General features: G+C 34.0%; 3 protein-coding genes and 1 pseudogene across 3 annotated transcripts; 2 read left to right on the plus strand and 2 right to left on the minus strand.

Moving 5' to 3' along the window:
* Window positions 1-1,342: 1,342 nt before the first annotated feature.
* Window positions 1,343-6,576, plus strand: LOC122608381. The gene is made up of 4 exons (XM_043781480.1): window positions 1,343-1,436; window positions 3,845-4,842; window positions 5,170-5,259; window positions 5,856-6,576. The coding sequence occupies exons 2-4, from the start codon at window positions 3,856-3,858 to the stop codon at window positions 6,405-6,407; spliced, it is 1,629 nt and encodes a 542-aa protein (XP_043637415.1). The 5' UTR covers window positions 1,343-1,436; window positions 3,845-3,855; the 3' UTR covers window positions 6,408-6,576.
* Window positions 6,577-7,710: 1,134 nt separating this feature from the next.
* Window positions 7,711-10,107, minus strand: LOC122607698 (annotated as a pseudogene).
* Window positions 10,108-13,084: 2,977 nt separating this feature from the next.
* Window positions 13,085-15,251, minus strand: LOC122607275 (transcription factor MYB1-like). The gene is made up of 2 exons (XM_043780211.1): window positions 15,016-15,251; window positions 13,085-14,025 (listed from the first exon to the last, which is right to left on the minus strand). Exons 1-2 carry the CDS (start codon window positions 15,239-15,241, stop codon window positions 13,313-13,315), a joined length of 939 nt encoding a protein of 312 aa, XP_043636146.1. The 5' UTR covers window positions 15,242-15,251; the 3' UTR covers window positions 13,085-13,312.
* Window positions 15,252-23,055: 7,804 nt separating this feature from the next.
* On the plus strand, window positions 23,056-26,261 carry LOC122608286. Its single transcript, XM_043781375.1, has 2 exons — window positions 23,056-23,543; window positions 25,586-26,261. Exons 1-2 carry the CDS (start codon window positions 23,184-23,186, stop codon window positions 26,144-26,146), a joined length of 921 nt encoding a protein of 306 aa, XP_043637310.1. The 5' UTR covers window positions 23,056-23,183; the 3' UTR covers window positions 26,147-26,261.
* The last annotated feature ends 676 nt before the right edge of the window (window positions 26,262-26,937 follow it).

The following is a 26,937-nucleotide window of genomic DNA, read 5'->3' on the forward strand; positions in this document are numbered from 1 at the left end:
AAAATAAATTTGGGAGGGTTGAAAATTTATGGAGCACCAATAAAAATAGTTGGGAGGGTTGGTTGGGAGGGTTGAAAGATTAAATTGAGTTGTAAGTGTATTATTGGTGGATTTTGGGAGGATTGATAAATTTATACTCCTCCACTCCGCCCCCCCTTACACCTGCAATGCTAAGAATGTATTAACGTAGCTGTTATCATTACACACAAATTGAAAAAAGATCTTCTCACACCTTACGATCTCTTTTAGGTACATAGATACTTGGAGCATTTTTTATGGTAGTTTTTAAAAAAAATTTGTAAAGCTTTTCATTGTTTAAAAAAGTTTTTGTATCATTTTTTTTATTGGAGTGAAAAGCTTTTTATCAATAGTTTGACAATCTTCAAGTCTTTGAAGAAATATGACACTCTCTCTCTTCTTAGTTTTGTTATTAAACAATATTTGAAATACTTTTTTTTTTTACTTTTCCCATTGGAGCAATAATTTGATCAAAAGCTTTTTATAAAAAGCATTTAACAAAGCATGACCATTGGAGATGCTCTTAAAGCCATGAGTAAAACGTAGTCAGGTTTGGATTAGTAAACACTTTAGTTTCTAAAAACAGAAGTTATGAGTTTGATTCTGATCCAATACAAAAGCCGGAAGTACTTTTTAACCATTTAGGTAGAACGGTAAGCAACCTCTCTATCTAAGTAGAAGAAATGTCATCTTAACTTCCTGCATATATCGTTTTAAAGCCACCAGTAACGACTAAGGTGGTTTAATGATAAATTTTGCTTTTCTTTAGTCGCAAATATTGGTAACTTACTGACGGTAAGTATATTGTAGAATGAAATTTAAATTTAATCCCTTTGTTGAGAAACCATTATCATTCCGATGTTTGGAGGAAAACTCGCTCCAACCTATCATAAAGAAAAATTAATAAGGTATTAGATATTAAGGTATTCCATCAAAGATCGATTAGATTTCTTGTTATATATATATAAGTTTAGGTTTTGTTCGATTATTTGGGAGGATTGAACTTTTTCAATGTAATGTAATTAGTTTGCCTGTATTATTGTTGCCACTTTTTTATTGTGTAAGTTAACATTTAAATGTGAACAAAAGTTTTTTTATTTTTTTATTTTTCAAAAAATGTAAATAATTATTTTGGAAGGAACAAACAAATATATATATAATCCAACTTATCTTTTGCTAAAAAGAGCTTTCCATTCATTGTACTGTACACACCTACCATTTGTCATTTCTCAATAAATAACAAAAAAGAAAAAAAATAATAATAAAAAAAATCCTTTTATATCATATAAACCCCCAAAACCCCCCACACCCTCCATGCCACACACCACCACGTCACCCGCCTGAAACCACCACCCTCATTTACCTAAAACCACCGTTTTCACCGATCATTAAACGTCCATCATCAGAATCTTCAAAATGTATGTCAGTATATATAATATATATATATATATTGTATTTCTGTATGTATTTAATATTGTTTATAATCTTTTAGTTTAATACCCATCAACTAAAACCCCATAATAATGCACCAATTTTGTAATATGGGTCTCTGTTTTATATATAAAAAAAAGTTATCATTTTTATAAACGGGTATTGGGTAGAAATGGGTGTTTTATATTTAATTTAGCCTAATGTTTTGTTATTACTTGTATTATGAAATGATCATGCCTTTTTGTGTTTTGTGTTGAATCTTGTGGTTTAATGCTTATAGATTAATGAATAAATATTACTTTCGTCCCAAAATAAGTGTCCCCTCGATAATTATTACGGCTTACTTTTTATGACCAATGTGGTTTTTTACCAACAAGGAGTTAGCCTAGTGGTAAGGCAAATACTTGATGACCGTAAGGTCTCAGGTTCAATCCCCGCTGGGCACAAAAAATAATTCCTTTTAAGGTAACCATTACCAATGAAGCCTAGACCATATGTAAAGTTTAAATACACGGGATCATGTGGGGATTAGATTGGAGGTATTGTACCGGTATCATATGGGTCATGCGGGTGAGTCGTTATCCAATTGTGGTACCGGGCTAGGGTTCCCCCATTACCCTTATTTTTTGTTTTGCGGTTTTTGCGTTGTCCACTGATCAAAAACACACTGTTGTAGAGTGTCATTGTTGCTACTTATCTTTGATGAACATGATAATTTTACTAATTTACCATTTGACCACCTGTGAAAAGGGTAATCGTTGCAACTTCCCTTTTACGTAAGTAACAATTTTATCGTTATAGCATTTGTTTGACGAATAAAAACACAGGGAGAAGTTACTATTTTCGCACTGAATGAAAACATGTTGTTGAAAAGTGTAAGTGTTACGACTTACCTTTTTAGGAAAGCGTCAGTTTTCGGGTTTATGCTTCCTGAGTTTTGTGATACTAAGCTCATTTAGGGGTAAACGGTACTATCTGAAACACAATATGTTATATTGAACATTTATAGAAAAAAAGGATAAATATGTTCGTACGTGCAAAATAGTAAGGGGATACTTATTTTGGGACGGTTGAAGTAGTATGATATGTTATTGAAATCAATGTGAGTAAAAACTTGATAGCATGTGCTGGTAGATTGGGTAAAACCTAAGTAGTTAAGGACCAAAATTTCGGTGTTTCGGTCAAGCACTGGTATTTGAAATATCGGTTATTTCAGTGGTATTTCGGTAACCTTAATAGTATGAAAAATATTATATATAATTATATATATACCAAAAAGATTGCAATTATACACACAAATAGCAATAATATTAAGTTACTACTCAATCTAAATGTCAAAGTCAAACTTAAAAGTGTCAATATTTGAAAGATTAGTGTTAATACTTGAAAAATTGAGTGTTTATTATGTTGTTTGTTAGTTTGGACAAAAATAATTTAACAAAAAATAATAAAAATCTGAAAACTGGTATACCACCGAAATTTCACCGATTTCGGTGAAATTTCAGTAAATTTCACCGAAAATCTCGGTTCCGAAATTTTGGACAACAATCTATACCGGTATACCAGTGGAGGACCAAAAACCGAAATACCACCGGTATACCACTGGTATACCACTGAAATTGACTACATAGGGTAAAACACATTTCTGTGATCTTAAGTGATGACATTGAATGAGTCTTTAAGGGGTGTTTGCAATTGCGTTTGTAATTACAGATTTTAGATTTTGAAGACAGGATTTTGAGAAATCGTGTCTTAACTTGTGTTTTTCAAAATTGTTTATGTGTTTTCTCATCAAGATAATGCATATCATCACTTTTTTTTGAAGAGTTTGCCAACCACTATCTTTTGACTATTTGCCGTCTCAAAACATCTAGTATTAGATATCGCTTCGTGTGTCTATTTCTTGAACTAATTGTATAATTGGGTGTTTAGTTCTTGTATGCTCTTTTTGCACCATATGCAAGACTTTAACTCTGAATGCAGCATTATGCCTTAATACATTCAATATGCATCAATTTAAATCCTCATAATGTTTCTTGATGTTCTGTAAATATAAGGTATCAAATATTAATCTGACTCTTTAGTTATGGATGACTTGAATGTTATAGTTTAAAGCTTTAAATGATGCCTTGGATGAGTCTTCTTCTGGTGCTGTTTGGGGGTATTAAATGGTTTGCAGGCTGAAAATGGGGGATGGTCAGGTTATAATAAACCTGGCCCTTTTATTAAATGGGTTACCTGTGTCAATCCCTGACCGGAGCTCATTTAACCTAACTCTGACTCCTTTTTTTGTGACGGGACAGTGTCATGTCAGGAGTTGCTCTCCCTATTTGATGCTTAATATTGGTTTTGTGTCTATCTTTTTGCTACTAAATGCTGTCTTGTTTGATTGCAGACTGTTAAAAGATGGGGAGGACTAGGAAACCCGCCTGGAGAAATTCAAATGGAGAGGGGTACAAACGAAACAAAATACAAAAAATTACCACCCGAGCTTCAACATCTAAGGGAAGTCCTCAATCACTTAAGAAGACATCCCTCTTTGTGTCTGATGATGCTGAGAAAAGATTTAATAAGTTTACCAGCAAACGGAAACTATTTATGGAAAGAGGTTTCACATGGTCCGAGTCTAGCGCACCTGAGTTTCCCGATACCATTACTCAAGCTATCCGATTTCATAAGTGGGAAAACTTTTGCCAGCATCCTTCTTCTGCGTGTATTGCTGTAGTTCAAGAATTTTATGCCAATTATGATGCTGATAGACCTGATTCAGTGTTTGTTCGAGGTAAATTAGTTGATGTAACTGCATCATCTATCAACTCTCTATTCGAACTCACTGATCATCAAGGTACTCTATATGAACTTTCCTCAAAATTACTGCTTTCCACAATGAGCGACATCCTGGAGAAATTGACTGAACCTGGAACAGTACACACCCGAGCATCAGATGGGACTATTACATTCCCGCGAAAATCTCTCAAGGCGGGCTTGAATATCTGGTTTAACTTTGTCCAACACAACCTTCTTCCATCTGCTGATGATACAATAGTTGAAAAAGATAGAGCCATTTTGTTGTATTGTATCTTGGTAGGAAAACGGATCAATGTTGGAAAAGTGATAGCAGAACAGATTGGGGTATGTGCTAGCCATAATGATGGCAGTTTGTGGTTCCCTGTTCTCATCACACGATTATGTAATCGACATAATGTTCCCCTATCCAATCTTGAACCTATCCATCAACCTTATTCTCCTCTTGCTGTGAATCTGAGTAAGCAAACACTGAAGAGTAACCCTATTGAGATCGAATCAGATCAGGAAACGACCCAATCATATCATGCCCCTTCAACCCCTGCCAAGCCTTCATCTCTGCCTCACAGTGACTCAGAAGTCGTGCTGGTGATTAGTATTTTTATTGTTATAAATTATGATAAAAGTTAAATCGATATTATAATTACAATGATCATTGAACTTCTGAATAAAATGATTTAGAAGGTGTTAAGCATTTTGAGTAACTTTTAGGTGATCATTAACAGATTGGAACCATTCAAGTCATTTATATCTTAAAAACTTTTCGTATATAAAATTAATCCATTTGACCCAATAGACACTGAGTATAACTCAAGTTGACCCAATAGACTCTGAATATAACTCAAGTTGACCCATTCAACCAAAAAATTTACTTCAATTGTATGTAGACTAACATGTGATGGTAAATCGTTTTAGTTAATGGATGATGATGGCGATGAAGAACTCTTAGACCACAAACTGGAACAGCAGGAGTTGGTTGAAAACGTGTCTTCTATGTTAGATTGTGTATGTATCTTCCTTCATCTCTTTATATTTCAGAATTGGTTGTACTAAGTTTTTTTAAACAATTTTATGCTATACACTCCTTTATTTATATTAGAAAGAAATATTTTGGCCCAAAGGGACCAAAGTGAATGAATTTGGGCTCGTGAGTCTTTTGAGATAAATTTGGGTGATATAACATATCCAAATCGGCTAAATTGAAGGAAGTGCTTTATATTTTGCAGATCAAAATGGGTTGGGTCAGGTTGACCTTTGTAGTTTTCCTAACTCTTATATGACTAAAATGTTGAATATGGTTAAAAAGAACCAGACTTTTAAATTGAATCTGTTTAAAATAACAATGCTGGAGAGCCAAGTGTTCAATCCTTTCAAGTTGTAACCCATAACATCACAACTGTAATTTGTTTGATTCTTTTTTATGCTACAGCTCACTAATGTAAAAATCTATGAATGCTAACTTTTAAAATTGAATATTGATAGACTGATAGTTACGGGATTCATAAGAAGATAGAAAAAGTAACGTGTGGATACGACCAATTTGACCAGTTACGTGACCCACTTATTTTGCCACCTTTGAATTCTGTATCCATTTTGTACAGCTGGGACAGGCATCTCCTATAAAGGCTTCATCTCCTGGCATTTGTGTCCATGGCTACAAGGTGCAGAAGAGTAATGTACCGATTCTTGAAGACATTTTCAAGAAACATGGTGACATTGCTGCTAAATCCATATACACAATAACTTCTATGAGATCTTCTTTCCTTGAGGGTATTTGTGAAGTTGTCAGGCTAGTTAATACCAATCATGTTGTAGAAAATATGGAAGAAATAGAACATTATGTGTCACAGGCAGAGCAAGCCAAGATTGATGTGTCTTGGCTTCGGGCTCACTTGGAAGCCTTGCAGAAAACAAAGGATGCTATGGAAAATATAAGTTTGCTTGAAGAAATGAAAGCAAACACTGTTTTAGTTAAACAAGCCGCCCTAAAGGTTGAGAGGCAGAGATGTGCAGAGCTCTTGGCCGCACAAGAAAGATTTGTAGAGGCAGACAGGTGTGTGAGTGTTCTTCACTTTGTTGAAAAATATCTGGGAGACAATCTGGTGAAATCTGAAGCTGAAAAAGCCTTATTGGTAACACAACCAATTCTATAGTTAATTAACTTATGTTAGACATATAATTAATAGAAAGATCGACAGGGTCATGCCTAACCCTTGTTTTGTCATTCTAGAAACATCTTATATTTGGTCTAGTGGTGTGCGGCCTCTTATCTGAAAGACACCTTGAGTTTTGTTCATATATAGTAATATCTAAATTATTGGAGATCACCTTGTTTTTACATCATTTATAATGTACTTGGGAGTTGGGATTAGCTTGTTCCTACATCATTCGTTTTGTATGCGTGCTAAAGATCACAGAGCATGATTCCATATTGTGTTTTACAGGTGGCAAGACGGGTGTGTTGGATTTAGTAAATGGGTCAAAATGGGTTGGGGTCAAAGCAGATTAGGTCAGGTTGGAACTGAATAGGTATTCACTAAGTACCAAAATCGTTAATAAATTAAGTAGGATTACTAAAACTTTACTTTTAAAATAAGCTTATTTAATTTTCTAATTAACGAGTGATGAGAGGTTTTAAGCATGTGCCACTATTAGACTTGTTTGACCCGTTCAAATCATTTCTAATATAGCCCTTTTCTTACTAAGACGATGCAACTGAATGCAACCCATATGTCGTGTTTCCAATTTGTACTTCCTTAAAGTTTAATAATCTAAACTTGCATTTTGAAATGGTTGGAAGTTTCTGATTCTTATTCATTGAATCCCTGAGCTACCTGGCTTTCTTTGTAAATTATATGAAGTCACAACCTGCTCTACTCGGTCATTACTGTAATGACATATTTCAGCATATTTATGTCTCAGGTTTAGTCACTTAGTGTGTTGTTATATAATTTGATGATTTTATGTGGAGATTCATTAGTTAAAAACCACCCCTATGAATTCACATTTTAAGGTGATTCCATGTGCTTACATGAATGATCATTCCTAAATTAGCAAACCCAGTGTATCAACAAAATTTTAGCAATAAAGAATTTGGTAAAACTTAGCAAACCCAAACTTCTATGGTTTTGTGTTTGTTCTAAGGAGAATTTATGTATGATGTTTAAAGTATTTGCCTTGTGGGATGTGGCCGGATATCTTACGGCAAGCAGTCTCTCTATCCTCGGGTAGAGGTATGACTGTTTGGATTTCACCTCCCCATACCACATCAAAGATAGTTCAAAATGAATTACTAGACATGACAATGAACTTAGAGACATAAACATTTTACTTGACAAAAATGCTTTTGACTACATGTATATTAAAAAACCAGTTCACAGTTGCTGGTACTAAATTTTTTATTTTAATCCCGTATGCAGATAACGTCTATGAAAAGTATCAACTAAACATATTTTAAACAAAACAAAAGAATATCTGAACCTAAATCTAAATCAAAATCAAATACTCGGTTTCTTTGATCCAGATACACCAAAAAGATACCATAGGTTTGACCAGATAATGAAGTCAACATCTGATCTAGCTCAAACATCATCAATTAACATTCCTATCCAAATACAAAAACCATTCATTCGATGTTGTTACAACAACATAAAGCTAGCTTTGCAAACATCTACTTAGCTTTTACGATTAATTTTAATGACTAGAAAGATGCTACATTCTTCCTTTAATTAGTTGAAGCCAGTGAAGGGAAAATTACAACCGCACATTACTTATTAGCCCGAGCAGCTCCTCTCACATTTGCAGGCTGGACAGAAGGCTGCCATTCCAACTTGAAGGCCTAGGAGAAAGCACATGAGCCTTGTTAATTGTCCCTATTACCCTTGTGCTATTACGAACCAAATGATCATCACTCCCTTTTTCTAACCCACTTCTCAGCCAAGCAATGTTAGTTAAGTCCGTTGCTAATGCAGCCAATTCATGGCTTGGAAAAGATGGCGGCTCAGCATATTCCACGAATTCGAGGCCAGACAGCAATGATTTCTGATCAGCTGACACGTCACAACAACCATGACCGCATCTATGAGGGACCAACCGTTCATCTTGAAACAACTTGCACTTGCTTATTATACCATAATCGGGTTTTGAGGAGAATGGCATAGGATTCGTGGGCCCATCTTGGAAGTTAAATGCACTAACACGAGCCCTAGGACGAAGAAGGGTGTGTTGCTCATTTTCCACATTGCCAACACTCGTGACATCTACTACTCCTTGATTGATTTTGAAGGAATTTACATCTCCACATGATAGGGTTTCTTCTGATGATGCTTTTGATTTATCTAAATTACCCTCCTCCAACCCAAAGATATTGCCCCGTCGGCTAAGTGATGAATTCCAATGGTTCTTAATAGCATTATCGGTTCTTCCTGGTAACAGCTTAGCAATCGATGCCCATTTGTTCCCATGAATCGCGTGAGCTGAAGCTATAATACGTTCTTCTTCACCTGCCAAAATGTAACAACATATCAAAGTTAAAACAACTACCAGAAAATCATGTTGCCAATTTGCCATGGTATAGGAACTGTGGAATCAGAAGAAAAAGAGCCTGTGAACTATGGGCTTCAATAATTAAACAGAGAGGAACAAGGCTACCCCATTACAATTTCCAACAACCCCGCGCTATGCTGCAGGAGTAAATATTATTCCTAAGCGAAATCCGACGATTTTTTTAGGTGGTTGTCGCAGGTGGTTTAGCAGTGGAGAAAATACCGTGATTTCTTACATTGAAATTTCGAAAAATACAAAGTTCAATACAGTATAAAATGTCAATAAGTTAGTTTTATTATAATGGATAATTATCATATAAATACACACCGTTGATATTACTTTAAAAAAAAATTAAGTAGGCATGCAATGCCGCCTTTCACGGGTTTTAGGTCTCAATACCTCAACGGTATATAAAGAGAGCTTCTAGGTTCCATCTAAAGATAGAAAAAGACCTCCAACCGTTTAAGGCATGAGGATAGAACCTTTGACCTCTGTCGCCAGGCTTAACCACTTATCCAACCTTGCTGGTTTTAATACTTTATTATGAAGAAAAAAATCATTTATTTATTTTTACAAAGACATTGTTTTTTTGTGAAAGAGAGGTCAATGGTTCAATCCTCACTCTATCATTTAGATAGAAGCTAGGTAAGGACATCTACAACTGAACCTCCCCAAACACCGTTGAGATATTAACACCCAAAACCCGTGGAAGAGGTGTTACATTTATTTTATTGTTTTTCTTGTGATATTCATAACTTATTATTAGTGGGATAGAGATATATTAATCTCAGCTGCTGCTAATTAAGTAAGGGGATAACTTGGATGATGTTAACATTATTTTGGTTGGATGATGTTGCTCTAACAAACCATTAAAATCATGGGGTTTTTTTTGACATGTGTAGAAATTGATTTAAAGTAATGTTAACATCATAAATCATTTTCCCATTAAGTAATAATAATAAAGTGGAGTAATAAATAATAAATAAATAGAAAAAAAATAAAAGGGAGAAGGAATTAGGGGGACCTACAAGTAAAGGGGATGCGCATGAGGGAAGGATCGAGCTGATTATACCATCTGAGACGGCAAGATTTACCGCATCTTCCGGGGATACCTCTTGCTAACATGCTCCAATTCCTCGCTCCGAATTTGCTGACTAACTTACTCAGTTTTCCGTCTTCTTCTTCCGACCACGGCCCTTTCTTACTCTTTTCACCCTTTCCGTCCTCCTCCTCTTCTTCCTCCTCCTCATGTAATAATTGGATGTTTCCTTTTTCCATTTCTGCCCTCTTCTCTCCTCTCTGTCTTTATCTGCTTTTACTTTTTTAAGGCCTCTACCCCATCGGTAAATTAAGTTAACTTTTAGACATTAATGCAAGAATGGTCCTTGTGATTTGTCCATTCTTGCAATGACAGTCCTTTCCTTTAGTTATAGTTTCCTTGCAAGGTCAGTCCATTTTTTTTAACGATTCCTGTGCTCCTCACACGTGGGATAATATAATTATTAATTTCTTTAATTTGTTTACCATTATCTTCCTCATATCCATTTCAACTTTTTATCTTCAATATTTTATGTATATACTAGTGATTAAGAATATCAAGTTATAATGAGCACAAATAATCAGAGAAAAGTTTAAATACAACTTAATTGTATGTTTACAAAAGCTTAAGAAACGACTTTACTAATTCGAAGATATAAAAGTAAATTGTAAAGAACAGAATTAGATAAAATATCGAAGGAAGTAAATAAGAAATAATACTTCAAATTCAACACATTGTAATATTTTCAATGTAACCACTTTATTAAGAATGAATCTATACAACGAATAACAGGGTTATTGCAAAACAAAATAGTCTACACATATCTAAACAACTTACTTCAATGACAAATTACAACCAATAAGTTTCTACTCAAAAGAACTAACTTATACAGACTAAATTGTATATAAAAACAATGTTTCTCATGAATGTCACACGTTAAGCTTGAGTCAAAGAAGTTTAGGTCATGTTGGGACTCTTAACCTATAAACACTTTTATGTTCTTCTAAAGTAAATTCCAAAAACATTGATATTTTAAATAGGATTACTAAAACTATATTATTAAAAATAGCTTATACAATTTTTTAATTAACGAGTGAAGAGAGATTTTAAGCATGTGTCGCTCTAAGGCTTGTATGACCCATTCGACTCATTTCTATTATAGACTTTTAGTATTAAGAACATACAACCCATATTGACCCGTTAAAGTTTGATAATCTAAACTTGCTTTTTGAAATGGTTGACAACTCGTGATTCTTACTTCGTTAAAATCTTGAGCTACCTGGATTTCTTTACGTGAAGTTATTGCTGTTGCTACCTGCTCTACACGGTCATTCATGAAATGACACAAATTTCTACATATTTATGTGCCAAGTTTAGTGTATTGTTAGATAAGTTGAAGATTTTATGTGAGGATTTTTTGGTTAAAAATCCCTAAAAAATTCAGATTTAAGGGGTAATTTCATTTGCTTACATCATTTTAAATTGAGAGCAGGTTTCTCCCATTGTGGCTTTCAATTTTCTTTCCTTTCACTAGAAAGTCTCTTAAATCATTTAAAGCTAAAATAAAAATTGATAGATCCCCATTTTTGGTCATTTGCGACACTAGTTGCTTATTAAAGACTAAAATTAAAGCATATTTATATTTTTGGTCATTTGTACAGAAAGTAAATGGCCCATCTATAATTATGAAATGAAAAATTGATTTCTCAAAAAAAAAAAAATAATAATAATAAAATAAAGCATTTTCATTTATATTTTTTGACTCATAATCTAGCTTTACCAATCATTTTCCATTTTAACACCTGTAATCAGTATCATCTAATCCATAAATAATACATGTTTTCTTCAACTGTGCTTGTTTGACTCGTTGAACCAAATTAACTAGATGTATTTTCAGTGAGCTGAACCGAATATTTGCCTTTTAAATTGAGCTCGTTAAACTACTTGAGCATCCAAATAACTTTTTAATAAGCTACATCTCGCCATTCTAAAAAAAAAAAGGTACAACTTGATCTAAATAAGTTTGGTATTGGAGGGACACCCCGATACCTGGTATCACATTGATGCCGAGTGCCGACATGTGCAGACCGCACACCTTATGATCCGGTAAAACCCCTCCACCAAATAGAGCACACACTTATTTAAATTATTTGCCTCCCACAATTCATGGTTGGTGAGGCGTAAGTACTTATTGACTAATATTATTAAGGCATATGATCAAGACTAGCAAATATGATATGACTATCACACATGACTTAAAAATGAAACAAATAATATAATGAAAACGAGTAAGTTAAATTTCCGATTCTTATTCATTGAAATCCCCAGGCTACCTGGCTTGCTTTATATGGAGCTAATTACTGTCGCAACCTGCTCTACTCGGTCATTAATGTAATGACATAAATTTATTAATTTGCATATATATATGTCTCAGGTCTAGTGTGTTAAGTTATATAATTTGATGATTTTATGTGGAGATTCATTAGTTAAAAACCAACCCTATGAATTCAGATTATAAGGTGATTTCATGTGCTTACATGAATAATCGTTCCTAAATTTCTTCCTTCTTGATTAACCACTTTTATCTTTGTTTTGTTAACTGTTGTGTTTTAATGGTTTATCACGGCCACAGTAATAACTCACAAAAGCAAGAAGTGTTAATTTGCATGTTATTGGTTTTATGTAATAAATAGTATGTAACAACATTACCACCCACTTTTAAGCAGATAACGTTAAGTACATAAGGTTGAACTTGAAACCCCAAATCATATAGCACGACATGAGAAAGTCCCTAAACAATAAAAGTAACGCTATTTGAAATATAGCTTTTTACAAAATAATACTCGTACCATTCTACTCATTACCACGTAAACCCAAGACCACAATTCGTAGCATCATACCATAATAATACTCTACAAAATACGTTTTTCAATAGAATGTGACAACCACATCAAAGATAGCTCTAGTTCAAAGTTCAAATTCAACGAATTTCTAGAAATGACAATGAGCTTTTAGACATAAACATTTTAGTTGACAAAATGCTGTTGACTACATATATATCAGAGTCTACAGTTGCTGGTTCATAATTTTTACTTCGATCCAGTATCCAGATAACGTCTATCAAAAGTATCAACCAAACATATCTTAAGCCAATAAAAAAAAAAGACCTGAACCTAAATCAAGATCAAATACTCAGTTTCTTTGATCCAGATACAACCAAAATATACCATAGGTTTGACCAGGTAATGAAGTCAACATCTGATCTAGCTCAGATATCATCAATTAACGTTTCTGTCCCAAATCCAAAAATCATTCACCCAATGAGTTACAACAACATTAAAGCTAGCTTTGCAAACATCTACTTAGCTTTTACTATCAATCGTTAATGACTAAAAAGACGCCACATTTTTCCTTTAATTAGTTATGGCCAAGGAAAAACCAAAACATTACCCTTGTTAGCCCGAGCAGCTCCTTTCACATGTGCAAGTTGCACAAAAGGCTGCCATTCCAATTTGAAGGCCTAGAAGAAAGCACATCAGCCTTGTTAAATGTCCCTGTTACCCTTGTGTTATTACCAACCAAATGATCAACACTGCCATTTTCTAAGCCACTTCTCAGCCAAGCAATGTTACATATGTCCGTTGCTAACGCAGCCAGTTCATGGCTTGGAAAAGATGGCGGGTCAGCATATTCCACGAATTCGGGACCACTCAGCAATGATATCTGATCAGCTGACAGGTCACAACAACCATGACCGCATCTATGAGGGACTAACCGTTCACCTTGAAGCCACTTGCACTTGCTTATTATACCATAATCAGGTTTTGGGGAGAATGGCACAGGACTCACAAGCCCATCTTGGAAGTTAAATGCACTAACACCAGCCCTGGGACGAAGAAGGGTATGTCGCTCATTTTCCACATTGCCAACACTCGTGACATCTAATACTCCTTGATTGATTTTGAAGGAATTTACATCTCCACATGATAGGGTTTCTTCTGATGATGCATTTGATTTATCTAAACTACCCTCCTCCGACCCAAAGAAATTGCCACCCCGTCGGCTAAGTGATGAATTCCAATGGTCCTTAATAGCATTACCAGTTCTTCCTGGTAACAGCTTTGCAATCGATGCCCATTTGTTCCCATGAATCGCGTGAGCTGAGGCTATAATACGTTCTTCTTCATCTGCCAAAATGTAACAACATATCTAAGTTAAACAACTACCAGAAAATCAGATTGCCAATTTGCCATGGCATAGGAACTGTGAAATCAGAAGAAAAAGAGCCTGTGAGAGGAACAAGGCAAGCCCATAATAATTTCCAACTACCCCGGGCTCGCGGCAAGAGTAGATATTATTCCTAAGCGAAATCCGACAATTTTTTTATGTGGTTGTCGCAGGTGGTTTAGCAGGGGAGAAAATACCTCGATTTATTACATAGAACTTTCCGAAAATACAAACTTCAATACTGTAAAATATTCATGAGTTAGTTCAAATATAACGGATAACTTATCATATAAGTACACCATTGATAATACTTTAAAAGAAGCAAGTAAGTAAGCATCCAATGCCGTCTTCCACGGGTTTGGGTTCCAATACCTCGACGGTGTATGGGGAAGTTTAAGATGTTCACGGTCTTACCACGACGGTGTCAAATAGACTGTTTCAGGTTCTATCTAAAGATAGAAAAAGACCTCCAGCCGTGCAAGGCACGAGGATAAAACCCTTGACCTCTGTCTCCAAATTTATTTCATTTTTTTAACAAAGACATTTTTTTTGTGAGACACAAGTCAATGGTTTCAATCCTCACCCCATTCAAATGCCAAAGGTCCTATTCTATCATTTAAATAGAACCTGTAGCAGCCTCTCAACCTAGGTAGATTTAAAACTGTTTACATCTCAACCTTCCCCATCTCAACCTTCCCCATACACCGTCGAGATAGTTGGACCCAAAATCCGTGGAAGACAAGATTGGGTGTTACATTTATTTTATTGTTATTTGTGATATTCATAACTTAATATTATTGTATGGTACGGAGTTTATAAGAATGACAAATGTTGCATAAATAAATTCGTAAATGAAAGTGATAAATATTAATCTCAGCTGGTGCTGCTAATAATAATAATAAAGTGATAAATAAATAAATAAATAAAAGAAAGTAAATTAAGAAGGAGACCAGTAAAGGGGATGCGCATAAGGGAAGGATCGAGGCGATTACACCATCTGAGACGACAAGATTTACCGGATCTGCCGGGGATAAATGTTGTAAAAAAGCTCCAATTCCTCGCTCCGAACTTGCTGACTAAATCACTAAGTATCCCGTCTTCTTCTTCCGACCACGGCCCAATCCCACTCTTCGCATTTTCCTCCTCTTGTAATAATTGGATGTTTCCTTTTTCCATTTCTGCCCTCTCCTCTTCTCCTCTTTAACTTTATCTACTTTTTACTTTTTAACGCCTCTCCTCCCATGGGGGTTAATTAAGTTAACTTTTAGAGCTAATGCAAGAATGGTCCTTGTGCTTTGTCAATTCTTGCAATGGCGGTCCCTTCTTTGAGTTATAGATTCGTTGCAAGCTCAGTCCATTTTAATATTTCGTCTATTATCCTCTGTTAAATGGGTCGATCATGTGCTCCTCACATGAGGGATAATAGTTTGTCTTTCATGTTTTTTTGTTTATTTCTTGATACCAGATATAATACATGTTTTTTTCAACTGTGCTTGTTTGACTCGTTTAACCGAATTAAGTAGGTATATTTTCCATGAGCTTTACCGAATATTTGCTTTTTAAACTGAGCTCATGAAATTACTTGAGCATCCAAATAACTTTTAAATGAGCTACAACTCGTCGTTCTAAAATAAAGAAAAAAAGCTACAACTTAGATCTAAAAAAGTTTGGTATAGGAGGGACACCCCGATTCCTGGTATCACATTGATGTCGAGTGCTGACATTCGCAGGCCGTACATCTCATGACACGGTAAAACCACTCCACCAAAATAAGCACACGCTTATCTAGATTATTTGCCTCCCACAATTCATGGTTGATAAGGCGTGAGTACTTATTGACTAATATTATTAAGGCATATAATTAAGACCAACAAATTTGATATGACTATCACACGTGACTTAAAAATCAAATAAGTAATATAATGAAATGACGAGTAAGTTAAGTTTTTGGTGGCTAAACTTTTTTTTTCAAAGTGAATTATTTGCTCTTTATATAGTGAAAAAAACAAATTATAATTTTAAATGTATAAAACAATAAGTTAAATTGTCAAATTTGATAGATTTGATTGATGGGGGACAACCGGACAAGTAATGGGATGTGATGGAGTGCAAAATAGCAAATAGCCAAATACCCGTAGGCCGTAGTTGATATAAAGCTCCACTCTTTGTTTCCCCTCACAATATCTCACTCTTTTTCTTTTTTTAACGAAGAGTATCAAATTAATCTTCCTTGTTTCAACTTTCAAATGATAAAATTTAAACTTTTGACAAGTATACAAATAACTAATGCACTGTACTACAAATATACAAACAGTGTTCCCTTGGTTTCTTCAACACAAATACGAATATTAGTTAAAAGCTAGCATGGTACAATGGTTCAAACACATAGTACAACAAGATTGAAAACTTAAAAATCTTCTCAACTTTCAAGTTATCTGAGGTTTATATTTCCTTTTTTAAATGCAATTTCAATAACTCATCTTATCACTTTTTGCAATTAGTGGCAACCACACAATCATCCAAAATACTTTTTATAAGAAAACCCAAATAATTGAAAAAACTCTATACTTGCAAGATTTGAACCCGAAACATATATACATTCCGGGGCTCTATCTCATTTCGTGAGATAATGAACTATAATAAAAAAAAAAAAAAAAAAAAAAACTCGTAAAAATCCCACATTATTTTGCACTAAAAAAACACAATTTGATTTTTAATTTGAGATGATCATTATCTAAACACTTCCACAACTTATTCCATAACATACACTAATTATACTAAAATACACTATTTGTGTATAAAAGTCTAAGGATTAAAATTTTCTTTGTTTATAAATTTAAAACAATGGTTCTTATTTTGTTTTTTGTATCTTCAGTCTACTTCAATTCTATCGAGCTCTATAAACAAATTTTTATACTGAACTTGCACATATAACCTATGGTTGATGTGTTATCACACATACCACATGAGCTAAAGCTCAAGAGTAATAACAGTGTATTAAACTACGTATTATATAAACTACTTTAACTATTTTGTGTTTCTTTGTAGCGTCTTAGTGGCTTGTAATTGGTTTTTGCACTTAATGTGCATTGGGTTGAAACTACGCAGTTTGGTAATTTGATCATGGTGCCCGACTTCATTGATAGTGATACAATTTTTTGATAGTAATATGGGTGAAAGTATAAAGCCTCTTAAATCATTTTAAACAAAATAGATATGTTTTTCTTGTGGAAAGTATATTTTACTTGTTATATATCATATATATATATATATATATATTAAAAAGTTAAAGTGAGAACCACAAAAAATGTCTGAGACCCATGAGAACCATTATTTCCTTAATATGTGCAAGGGTAGTATTGTAATTCTATAAATACAATTACTTAATTATCAGTTGAAATTAAAATTCCCCTGTGAATCGCTGGTGCAGCTACAATCTCAAGGCTGTTAAGTTAACAATACTCTTTTTACCCGATCATTTCCATGAATTGGTAATTATCATCCGCATTTAGCAAAGTTTTGTTTAAAAAAAAAAATCAAAATGGATTATAAAAATGACATTAAAATTCCTTCAAAGGAAGAGGATAGCTAGCACCATTGTTTAAGACTGCGTTTTATAGTTATGCAGCTTCATATAGTTAAGATTTTAGATAAGTAACTTTTAAACTTATCATATGAGTCGAACTATCGAATAGTTAATTTCAAACTCTCAAAAACCTTAATAAGAATGCAAATTGGATAAAAGTACAATCTGCTTATAAAATATATATGTAAATACAAACACCTACTATCTGAAGCTTTAATCTTTTTGCTATGTATGTAATATACACATTCTTGAACCAAATGTCTAAAAAAGATCAAGCATGTAGTCTTCCCGACAAGTAAAAGCCAACTTTTCTCTCGAAAGTGACGCAATCTTATTCACCATGTCACAAGCCTCAAGGCGATACCCCGAGTCATGTTTAACAATCAAAGTCAGACATCTTCCATGTCAAGATATTATGAAGGATGTAACAAGCCAGACTAAGCTATAGCCTATAGGTAACTTAGTCTTGTCTGGGTCACCACATTACTCCATGAATCATATTCCATACGTCTTTCAAACGGGCCAATGCCCCCTGGGCCACCAATCATGTTGCAAAATGGTGTTTGTTGTATTCGGTTTTTGCCTCGGATAGCTCTCTACCTTGGAATGGACTTATCAGCCACGGCAGTAGAGGAAACCCCAAGTCTCCAACTATGTATTCTTGAAGTTCTGTTGTGAAAGCTTCCGTTTACCCAACGATAATTCTCTTAAACCTGTTCACATTGTCACAATACCAACATTATTTTCACATGGGTCCAAGATCTAACAAATCACTAAAAACAATAGTAACATGTGTCGATATGCATTTACCAAATCATTAAAAAGAAACAAAGTCATAACACATTTATGTAATATATGTTGCAATGTAGTACACACATACGTTTTAGTACATCCCAAAACACACGTTATTAAATCCGAACCTCATACTTTAACCATCATACCACATTTTTACCACATGAACACATATGTTTAGTCAAACAAAACACACATACATAAACAGTCACAACACATGTGAAACACATAAACATAGGTGAACCGAGTCACATACAAATGTGTACACAGAACCACACAGACACAGGTGAACCGTCTCACATACAAATGTGTACAGAGAGCCCACACATATATACACGGAATCACATAAACACAGGTGAACCGATTCACATTCAGGTGCACACAGATAGAACATGTGTCCACAATACAAAAAAAAATCATACATGTATCTAATAACATGTGTATCATTCTATGACTTACTATCTTCTTTACTCACCCACCAAAAAAAATCATCCATTTGAGTGCAGACAAATCTGAGTTCACTACATCACACAAATGTCAAAATACTTGTTCATACATCAATACTTGACTATTATCTTATTTAAGGAAAAAACAAAAAACCCTACATTAAGAGTATTGAATATTACTGAATAACCAGTTATAAACTTAAGAAACCCTCATTTTCCCCCAAACAATCAGAAAAACTTAATTGGTATCCCTATTAAAGGATGTCGATATTCTTATCATCTCGCTATATCTCCGTATTCCAACCAATTAATGGAAACAACAATCACTCGAAAAACCATTAGTTGATTTAGGTGACTAATATATAAAAAAGTTTACAAAAGCAATGAAACTTTTTAGGTTAAAAAATACCTCTTTTCATATTGATAAAATGAGTGTCTTCTCTAAACAGCCAATTAGTATATCCCGGATTGTTAGTTGATCAATTTAATTCCACAGAATATTTGCTTGAAATTGTGATTTTCATTTCATTATAGATTGATTTATTTTTTTACCGTATTTTGTTGAAAGAGAATCGGTGGCAGTGAACATCAGGATAATTGTGTTTTAATTAGGAGATAAATTAAATTATATATCAATTCAATATTCCTCTTCTACCCTTTTACACGGACCACGTCTTTAAAAGAGAAACTTTATTTACACAAATGCCATTGATGCTTTCTAACCCTTGATTTAACTAATCTAATGGTTATGATTAGTTCTCGCAGTTCTCGACAATTTCTTAGTTCTCATAGTATCTTCACTATATATATATATCTATCTATATATATATATATATTGACTTCCTCTCCCCACGTTTTCGATTCCCCTTGATCTTCTACTAAACTATCACGGATATTTCTCCACATTAGTTATGTATCAACAATAATTTCACTATACAATCTGGAACAATAATTTCACTATAAATAATACGAGTAGTTTTTTTTTTTTTGAGTTTTGTTAATGACAGCCCTCAGTATTAGTTAATTTGATGCATTAAAATTTGTACTTTGTTTTGTGAAAATTCAGGGGGCGGTTATTGATATATAAAGTACTACTTTTTATGCATGTAATAAGCTGTTAATGACAACCCTTAGGGTTGTCATTATCATTTTCCTTTTTTTTTATATTGAGTATACAATTTCACTATACAATCTGGAACAGGATAGAAATTAACGAGACTATATATATGCAATATTGTATATAGATTATGTGTCAAGTTGTTCTGGTGTATATATATATATATATAATTAATATATGTTAATCTTACTTTTCAATATGTATGTGAAAGTATTTAATTTGTTTCTATCTCTACTATATCTTTTTGGAAGTCTATTGATATTTGATTATATAGATTTCTTTTCTGGCGTAGAATTCATTTTTATGATGATAGATATATATAGATCCTTTGTTTTTGTGAAGAAGATGAATAGATGATTGGTATATATATCACTATGCATGTTTGATGCGTTTACGAATTTTAGAGATTTATGAGTAGGATAATACTCGTAATACTACTAATAAATTGGTAATGTTCTGTTGTGTGCTACTGTAAACTACATGGATAGATCATAGTAGTGTGTTTATAAACATAATGAAAAGGAAGTATGTTAATGTTTTTATAGTGTAACATGATTAAAATATAGATTTATTAGTTTAGTTGCATTTCCTGTATGAACTTCTCTTTACTACAGTATTTCTTTTGAAAAACTTTGGTTTTATTTGTTTAAGTAATAATAGCTCCTATATGATTATATGTGTGAATCTCTTTATGAGAGAATGAGCTTAAAAACATGCAACTCATTTCAAGATACCTATTTTATCTTTTGTTATTTGTCAAGTCTCAAAAAGTTCACGTTCCATAATACTCTGTATTTTGACTTAATATATGCGCGCATTCTTTTCTAGCTTGTTTAGTCTAATGGTATGATTTTTAAAATTATGATTCTTTTAGATAATATGTCGAACTTGGCTAAACTTGAATTCGCTGCTCTTGGTATCTCGGGAAATAACTATCTCCCTTGGACTCTTGAAGCGTGAATACCTCACTGTTGGGGATCCAATGGAACTTTGGAAAAATATAAACGAGCGTTTTGACCATCAAAAGACGGTCATACTACCAACAGCTCGATATGATTGGCTCCATTTAAGGCTTCAAGATTTTAAAACAGTGAGTGAATACAACTCTGACCTATTTCGCATCACTTTAGAACTCAAATTGTGTGGTGAAAAAATAACCGAAGAAGACATGCTAGAAAAAACGTTCTCTACATTCCATGCTTCAAATATGTTGTAATCACAACAATATAGAGAACGCAAATTCAAGAAATACTCTCAATTGATTGCATGTCTATTGGTCGCGGAGCAAAATGATAAGCTCCTACTTAAGAATCATCGATCGCGACCAGTCGGTTCAAGCCCTTTGCCTGAAGCAAATGCGGTAGATCACCAAAGTGGACAAGGTGGAGGAAGAGGTCGTGCTCCAAATAGAGGGCGTGGTCGTGGACGAGGATATCATAACACTTGTGTTATAAGTGTTATATCCGGTCTTGGTTATAAGTTATAAGTGTTCTGAACAAAGTAAAACTGAATCATCCACTTGTGTCGATCAGACTGGTCTTTGATTTGAGCTTGACTTAGTCCCTGATCCTACTTAGTCCCTGATCAAAGTGCTGATGCATAACATCTATACTTACCCAACAATCCGTAACAAACATACACTCTAATTTTGAATATGATACTTGACGTGGCAATAATTAGTTTGAGAAAATGCATTTAAGTAATTATCGTTAATAAAACAAAAATGTTTAGAAGAATTCATAGCATTATAGCAAACGCTTACCTCTTCCACTTCTTCTGCAGATCTTATAAAACTTGACCAGTTTTTTCGCCTTAAAACATCTTCTTGAGGATAATTCTTCAACAACATGCCAATCTCTAGTTTCTCTTTAACAATTCTTTCTTTTTCGTGATCCTCTTCTTTAGGTAAACGCTCCAACTCTTTAGTCTTTTCACGTTGATAGGTTTTGCATTCTTAAAAAGCGCAACTTAAAATCTCAAATATAAACTTGAACCAACCGAAATGGTAATCCTTAAACCCCACTGGTGAAGTAAATGAGTACATTTCCTGAAATGAAAGTGTTTTCCAGTTTCAGCATAAACTAACACTAATTCATTTTCGGTTTTCAAAACGCAATTATGCAGACACAACCCCTTTATAGACGTACTACCAGCTTGAATACTCGGTAAACCCTAAACCTAAGTGAAGGGGTCAAGGGGATCAACTCCGGTGACAACTTTTTATTCTACTTAATTATATCGAAGAAGAAAAACTGAAAGCACTCAAAGGTTCATCTTTATATTTAATCTTTCTTATTTATACTTTCAAATTTTTGGGATAACCTATTAAAGATAAGCTACAAAGTCGAAGAATTTCAATAAAATAACAAACATATTATCCTTTAGCTATAATCCCAGATAAACTTTTTAAAAAACCCCACAAATCCCCTTTATTATATAAAAAAACCTAAAATCCAAAAACTAAGCTAACAATTTCCAAGAATGTATAGAAAACAATAGTCATGAAACATTATATCAAAAAAAGAAAAAAGAAAAAGAAACCTTTAGAAAAGAACAGTAAAATTAAGATGTTCATACTTACTTGATGCATCCATTGATTTTGGGATATGATGAGGATGTTAATACACAAAAGAATGATTTGATATATAGTTTGGAAGATTCAATACAAAGATATGAAAATAAGATTTTCCTTTATTTGATTTTGATTCGGTGTTTGTTGTTAGGTTATTTGTTCTTTTGTAAAATAGTTTTTTTTTCTTTTGTCATAAACTTTACGATGGAAATTTTCCCGAAGCAGAGGGGAGGTTGATACTTGGCAATTTTTTAAAAGCTCTTTAGCTAAAAGAAGCTAAAAGAACCTTATTTTATTAAGGAGAAAGATAATAAGTGAAAAAAATGACAAAATTAAAAAAGAGAAACAATAGAATCTATGTGTCAAAATGGTTTTAACTGTATCCTTAGAATTCACTTGAGGGTCCCCCTCCCGCACAATGTTGTGTAAAACACCAAAATTACCCAGAAATGATTGGAGGGTTATTTTGATGTTTTAAATAAATTAAATCCTACAACATACTCTATTATTCAAACCCCAACCGGAAAACTACCACCACCACCACCGCGTCCAAAATCGAATCAGCCACAGCCACCGCCGCTGACATTCTAGAAACCACTACACAAATGCATCATTCAAAAAAGGTCAAGAAAACCGCATCGTTTGGAAACGAAATGAAGCAAGAACCGATGAACCCGACGAACACTATGTCTGTTGCTGAAAAGCAGAAACTGGCCTCTGACTTGGTGGAGTCGGCAGCGGATTTACCGGAAAGCATTATTAAATTCGCGTTTGATAATTGTTCAAATGGAAATGCAACAATGGAGGAGGGGATTGAGCTCGATCTCGGCACTCTCAGTAATGATACACTGTTCAAGCTGAGGAAGCTTTTAGATGATTTCTTGGCTGGCAAACAGAAAAACATTGTGCCGTTCCAAAAAAAACGGAAAACAAAAAACAAGACAGGGAACCCCACGACAAAAGAGGTATAACCCTTGACCATTTATGTATAAATATAATAATATGTCGTTATGTTAGTTTATGCCTCTAATCAAAGGAGTTTCCCTTTTCTTTTTTATTATTTTGGGAGAAGGGTCACATTTTGCAGCTAAATTTAGTTGAGTTACTCCGTATATTTATTTTAAAAAAAACTTGGTTGGATCAATGGTTGGAGCCCTGAGGTCAAGGGTTCGATTCTCATGCTCCTTTTCTACCGTTGGTAGAACCTTGAAGCAGCCACTCTACCTTTGGTAGGGTAAGGCTGTCTACATTTCAAACTTCCTCATATACCGTCAAAGATGGTATTAGGACCCAAAACTCGTAAAAGACGGCATTGGGGGTTACTTTACTTTTTACTCCGTATTATTTTAACCCTTAAAATTTTATTTGAATGAATGCGAAGTATGATATATGAAATGTTTAAATTAGTGAACAAAAGAGATCGAAAATTTTTTGGGGTTACCAAAAAATTAGTGAAAAAAGAGAATGAATATTTTGGGGTTATAATAACTTTAATTTGAATACATAATTTTATTTAGAGTATTATAGTTATACTAAAAGAAAAGAACATGTTGGGTTATCAAAAATTTTATTGAAAAAAAGAAAGGGAGTAAATGCTTTATAATGTACTAGTAATATAATATAGATGTAGATATGCTAGTGTTGTTAAAGGCTAGCGCCTCTTGCGCCTAGGCGCAAAAGGCGGGCGAGGTGCACCTCCAGCGCCTCAAACCCTAGGCCCAAGTCGACCATGAAAAAGGCGGTCAACAACGGTCAACTGTGGTGGTCAACGACGGTCAAAATGGTTTAATGGGTCAAGATTCATTCAAGATCCGACCGAATCGTGGCTAGATCTAATGAGTGACCATAGTCGTTTAAGAAGATAGTGAAAATATAAAATGGGGGGAAGAAAAAATTATGTTTTTTTTATATATGTTTATAATAATCTAATAATTTGAAGTTTTTGGTGGAAAAATTATTTTTTGAATGATATTTGGTTTTATAACTGATGTCTGATTTTTTTTTACCATTATTTTTCACTATATATAAATATTTACTTAGTGCGTTTTTTTTTTCCCGGGCGTGCGCTTTTTTTGCGCCTCTCGCCTTCGCCCTATTTGGGGTCTTTGCGCTTTGAGGTCGCCTTCGCTTTTGATAGCTATGAGATATGCTAAATTTGTTTAAATTTGAGATGTATATTAAATTGATAGTGAAATGTTCATTTGAAAACTAAAATTTCTGTGAAAACTAGAAAACTGACCACCAAAACACAAAACACATTGTGTAATCTAGAAATGCATTGTGGTAAGTTTCAAATCACAATGTGTTTTTGATTGCGTGTGAAAATCAGAAAAGTGTTCAAACATACTGTGATATGAACTTAATACAATGTGTTTTGTTAAAACACATTAAAAATAAATTGTGTTAAATTTAGATCACAATGTGTTTTGGCCAGTTTTCTAGTTTTCACGAAAATTTTAGTTTTCAAATGATCACAACCCTAAATTTATAATCTGTTTAAATTTGTGTTACTTGGCTTGTTGAAATAGATTATGTGGTACAGTCAACGGTTTACTATGGACAGGGAAGTTTTTGTCAAACTGGGCAAAACTAGTTGAATTTGGCCAGAAAAACATATCCAAACGGGTAGAAGCCTGGAATAACGAATGTTAGTAACAGTTTGCCAGTCAAATCAGCTTGAATTGACTTTTGTTGGGTTTTTTATTTTTTGATATTTGAAAAATTAAATATGATCGTAAAAATTATGCTGCTAAAATAATTTCTAACTATTATGGAACAAACCAATATCTCTTTAGTTTTAACCAGCAACATTACCATTATAATTAGTTTCTTTCTCTTTTGCAACAATTTATTAGTTGACGTAATAAATAATGGATTCTTAAATATGAAGTTCCATCTGATGAATAGGCTTCAACATTACTGAAAATGAAATGAACGTAAGAAAATGCATATGTCGTTACCCAACCCGGTCATATTGCCACCTCTAATCTGTATTCATTTCGTACAGCAGGGACAGCAACTCCCTACAAAGGCCTCAACTTCTCAATGTAGCATAATTTGTGTCCAAGGCTACGAAGTGAAAGAGAGTATTGCACCGATTCTTGAAGCCATATTTAAGAAACACGGTGATATTGCATCTGAATGTATATACACTATAGCTTCTGTGAAAGCGTCTTTGCTTGAGGTTGTGTGTGAAGTTGTCGGGCGGATTCAAGCCGATGATGTTATTGAGAAAATGGAAGAAATAGAGTCCCTTGTGTCACTGGCAGAGGCAGCTAAAATCAATGTGTCGTGGCTTTGGGTCCACTTGGAAGCCATTAACAGAAGGAAGGATGTCATGAAAAAGTGCAGTTTGCTTATGGAAACAAAAGTAATCACTGTTTTGGTTCAAATGGCTGCTCAAATGGATCTGAGAGAGAGATGTGCAGAGCTCGTGACAGCGCATGAACGATTTAAAGAGGCTGAAAGGTGCGTGAGAGTACTTCATCTTGTTGAAAAGAAGCTAAATAACAACATTTTGGACTCTAAGGCTGAAAAAGACTTGTGGGGAAGACAACCACTGTTATAGGCTACTAACTAAATTATGCTAGATGTGTAATAGTAGAAGATCACCAGAATCATGTCTAAACTTTTAGTTTGTCTAGTGGGAGATCCCCTTCTCGAAAACAAGGTAAGTTTATCTATATAGCTGGTTTCTTAAGTACTTGGGATTAGCTTTCTGTATATATCATCCTTTTGGTTTTCTTGTTAATAGTCACAAATTGATGGGTGTGTTGGTTAAGTAGTGATTCAAAGCAGGTTGAGTTAACGTTAAATCTTAAGTCTGTGTCACAACAATTAGGTTGGGTTGGGTTCACGTTGCAACACTTTTATGTGTTTATAAACCAGTGAAGATGTAAGATTCTGCTAACCTTAGACTTGCTAAACCTGTTCAAATGTTCCATCCATTTCTTACATAGGTTTTGCTTTCTTTTTATGGTTTCTTTTAGCCTTGTATCACTAATCTATGTTTTACACTACCAAATTACAACTCCATAAGCCATAATTTGGTGGTGTGGCTAAAAGAGGCCAGAGGTGATTTACATGTATTCACCCTTGCAAATATAATACACATCTGCAGCTGATCTTTAGAGGCGGAATTTTAAACTTTGATCTCAAAATGATTGCAATCTTCTCATTCCTGTTCATATGGATTCTGAGTTTCCTGATAGTCTCTGTGTTACTGTGTAATTCTGAATACTGTTGCACGCCGTTCTACTCGTTTATTCTGTAATGACAGTAAATTCTGCATAATTAATGTAATAATGTCATGGATTAGTGTGGCATTGTAACAGAAATATAGTAATGTGAATCTAAGTG

Source organism: Erigeron canadensis, chromosome 7 (assembly GCF_010389155.1).
Source record: "Erigeron canadensis isolate Cc75 chromosome 7, C_canadensis_v1, whole genome shotgun sequence".
Classification (NCBI taxonomy): Eukaryota; Viridiplantae; Streptophyta; class Magnoliopsida; order Asterales; family Asteraceae; genus Erigeron; species Erigeron canadensis.

Excerpts from the sequence above, each read along its gene's own strand:
- LOC122608381 (XM_043781480.1), top strand. The coding sequence starts at position 3,856 with ATGGGGAGGACTAGGAAACCCGCCTGGAGAAATTCAAATGGAGAGGGG. Across the intron at positions 4,843-5,169 it reads GTGACTCAGAAGTCGTGCTG|TTAATGGATGATGATGGCGA; the intron begins GTGATTAGTATT and ends AAATCGTTTTAG. Across the intron at positions 5,260-5,855 it reads TGTCTTCTATGTTAGATTGT|CTGGGACAGGCATCTCCTAT; the intron begins GTATGTATCTTC and ends CATTTTGTACAG.
- LOC122607275 (XM_043780211.1), bottom strand. The coding sequence starts at position 15,241 with ATGGAAAAAGGAAACATCCAATTATTACAAGAGGAGGAAAATGCGAAG. Across the intron at positions 14,026-15,015 it reads TATGCGCATCCCCTTTACTG|ATGAAGAAGAACGTATTATA; the intron begins GTCTCCTTCTTA and ends ACATTTTGGCAG.
- LOC122608286 (XM_043781375.1), top strand. The coding sequence starts at position 23,184 with ATGCATCATTCAAAAAAGGTCAAGAAAACCGCATCGTTTGGAAACGAA. Across the intron at positions 23,544-25,585 it reads GGAACCCCACGACAAAAGAG|CAGGGACAGCAACTCCCTAC; the intron begins GTATAACCCTTG and ends CATTTCGTACAG.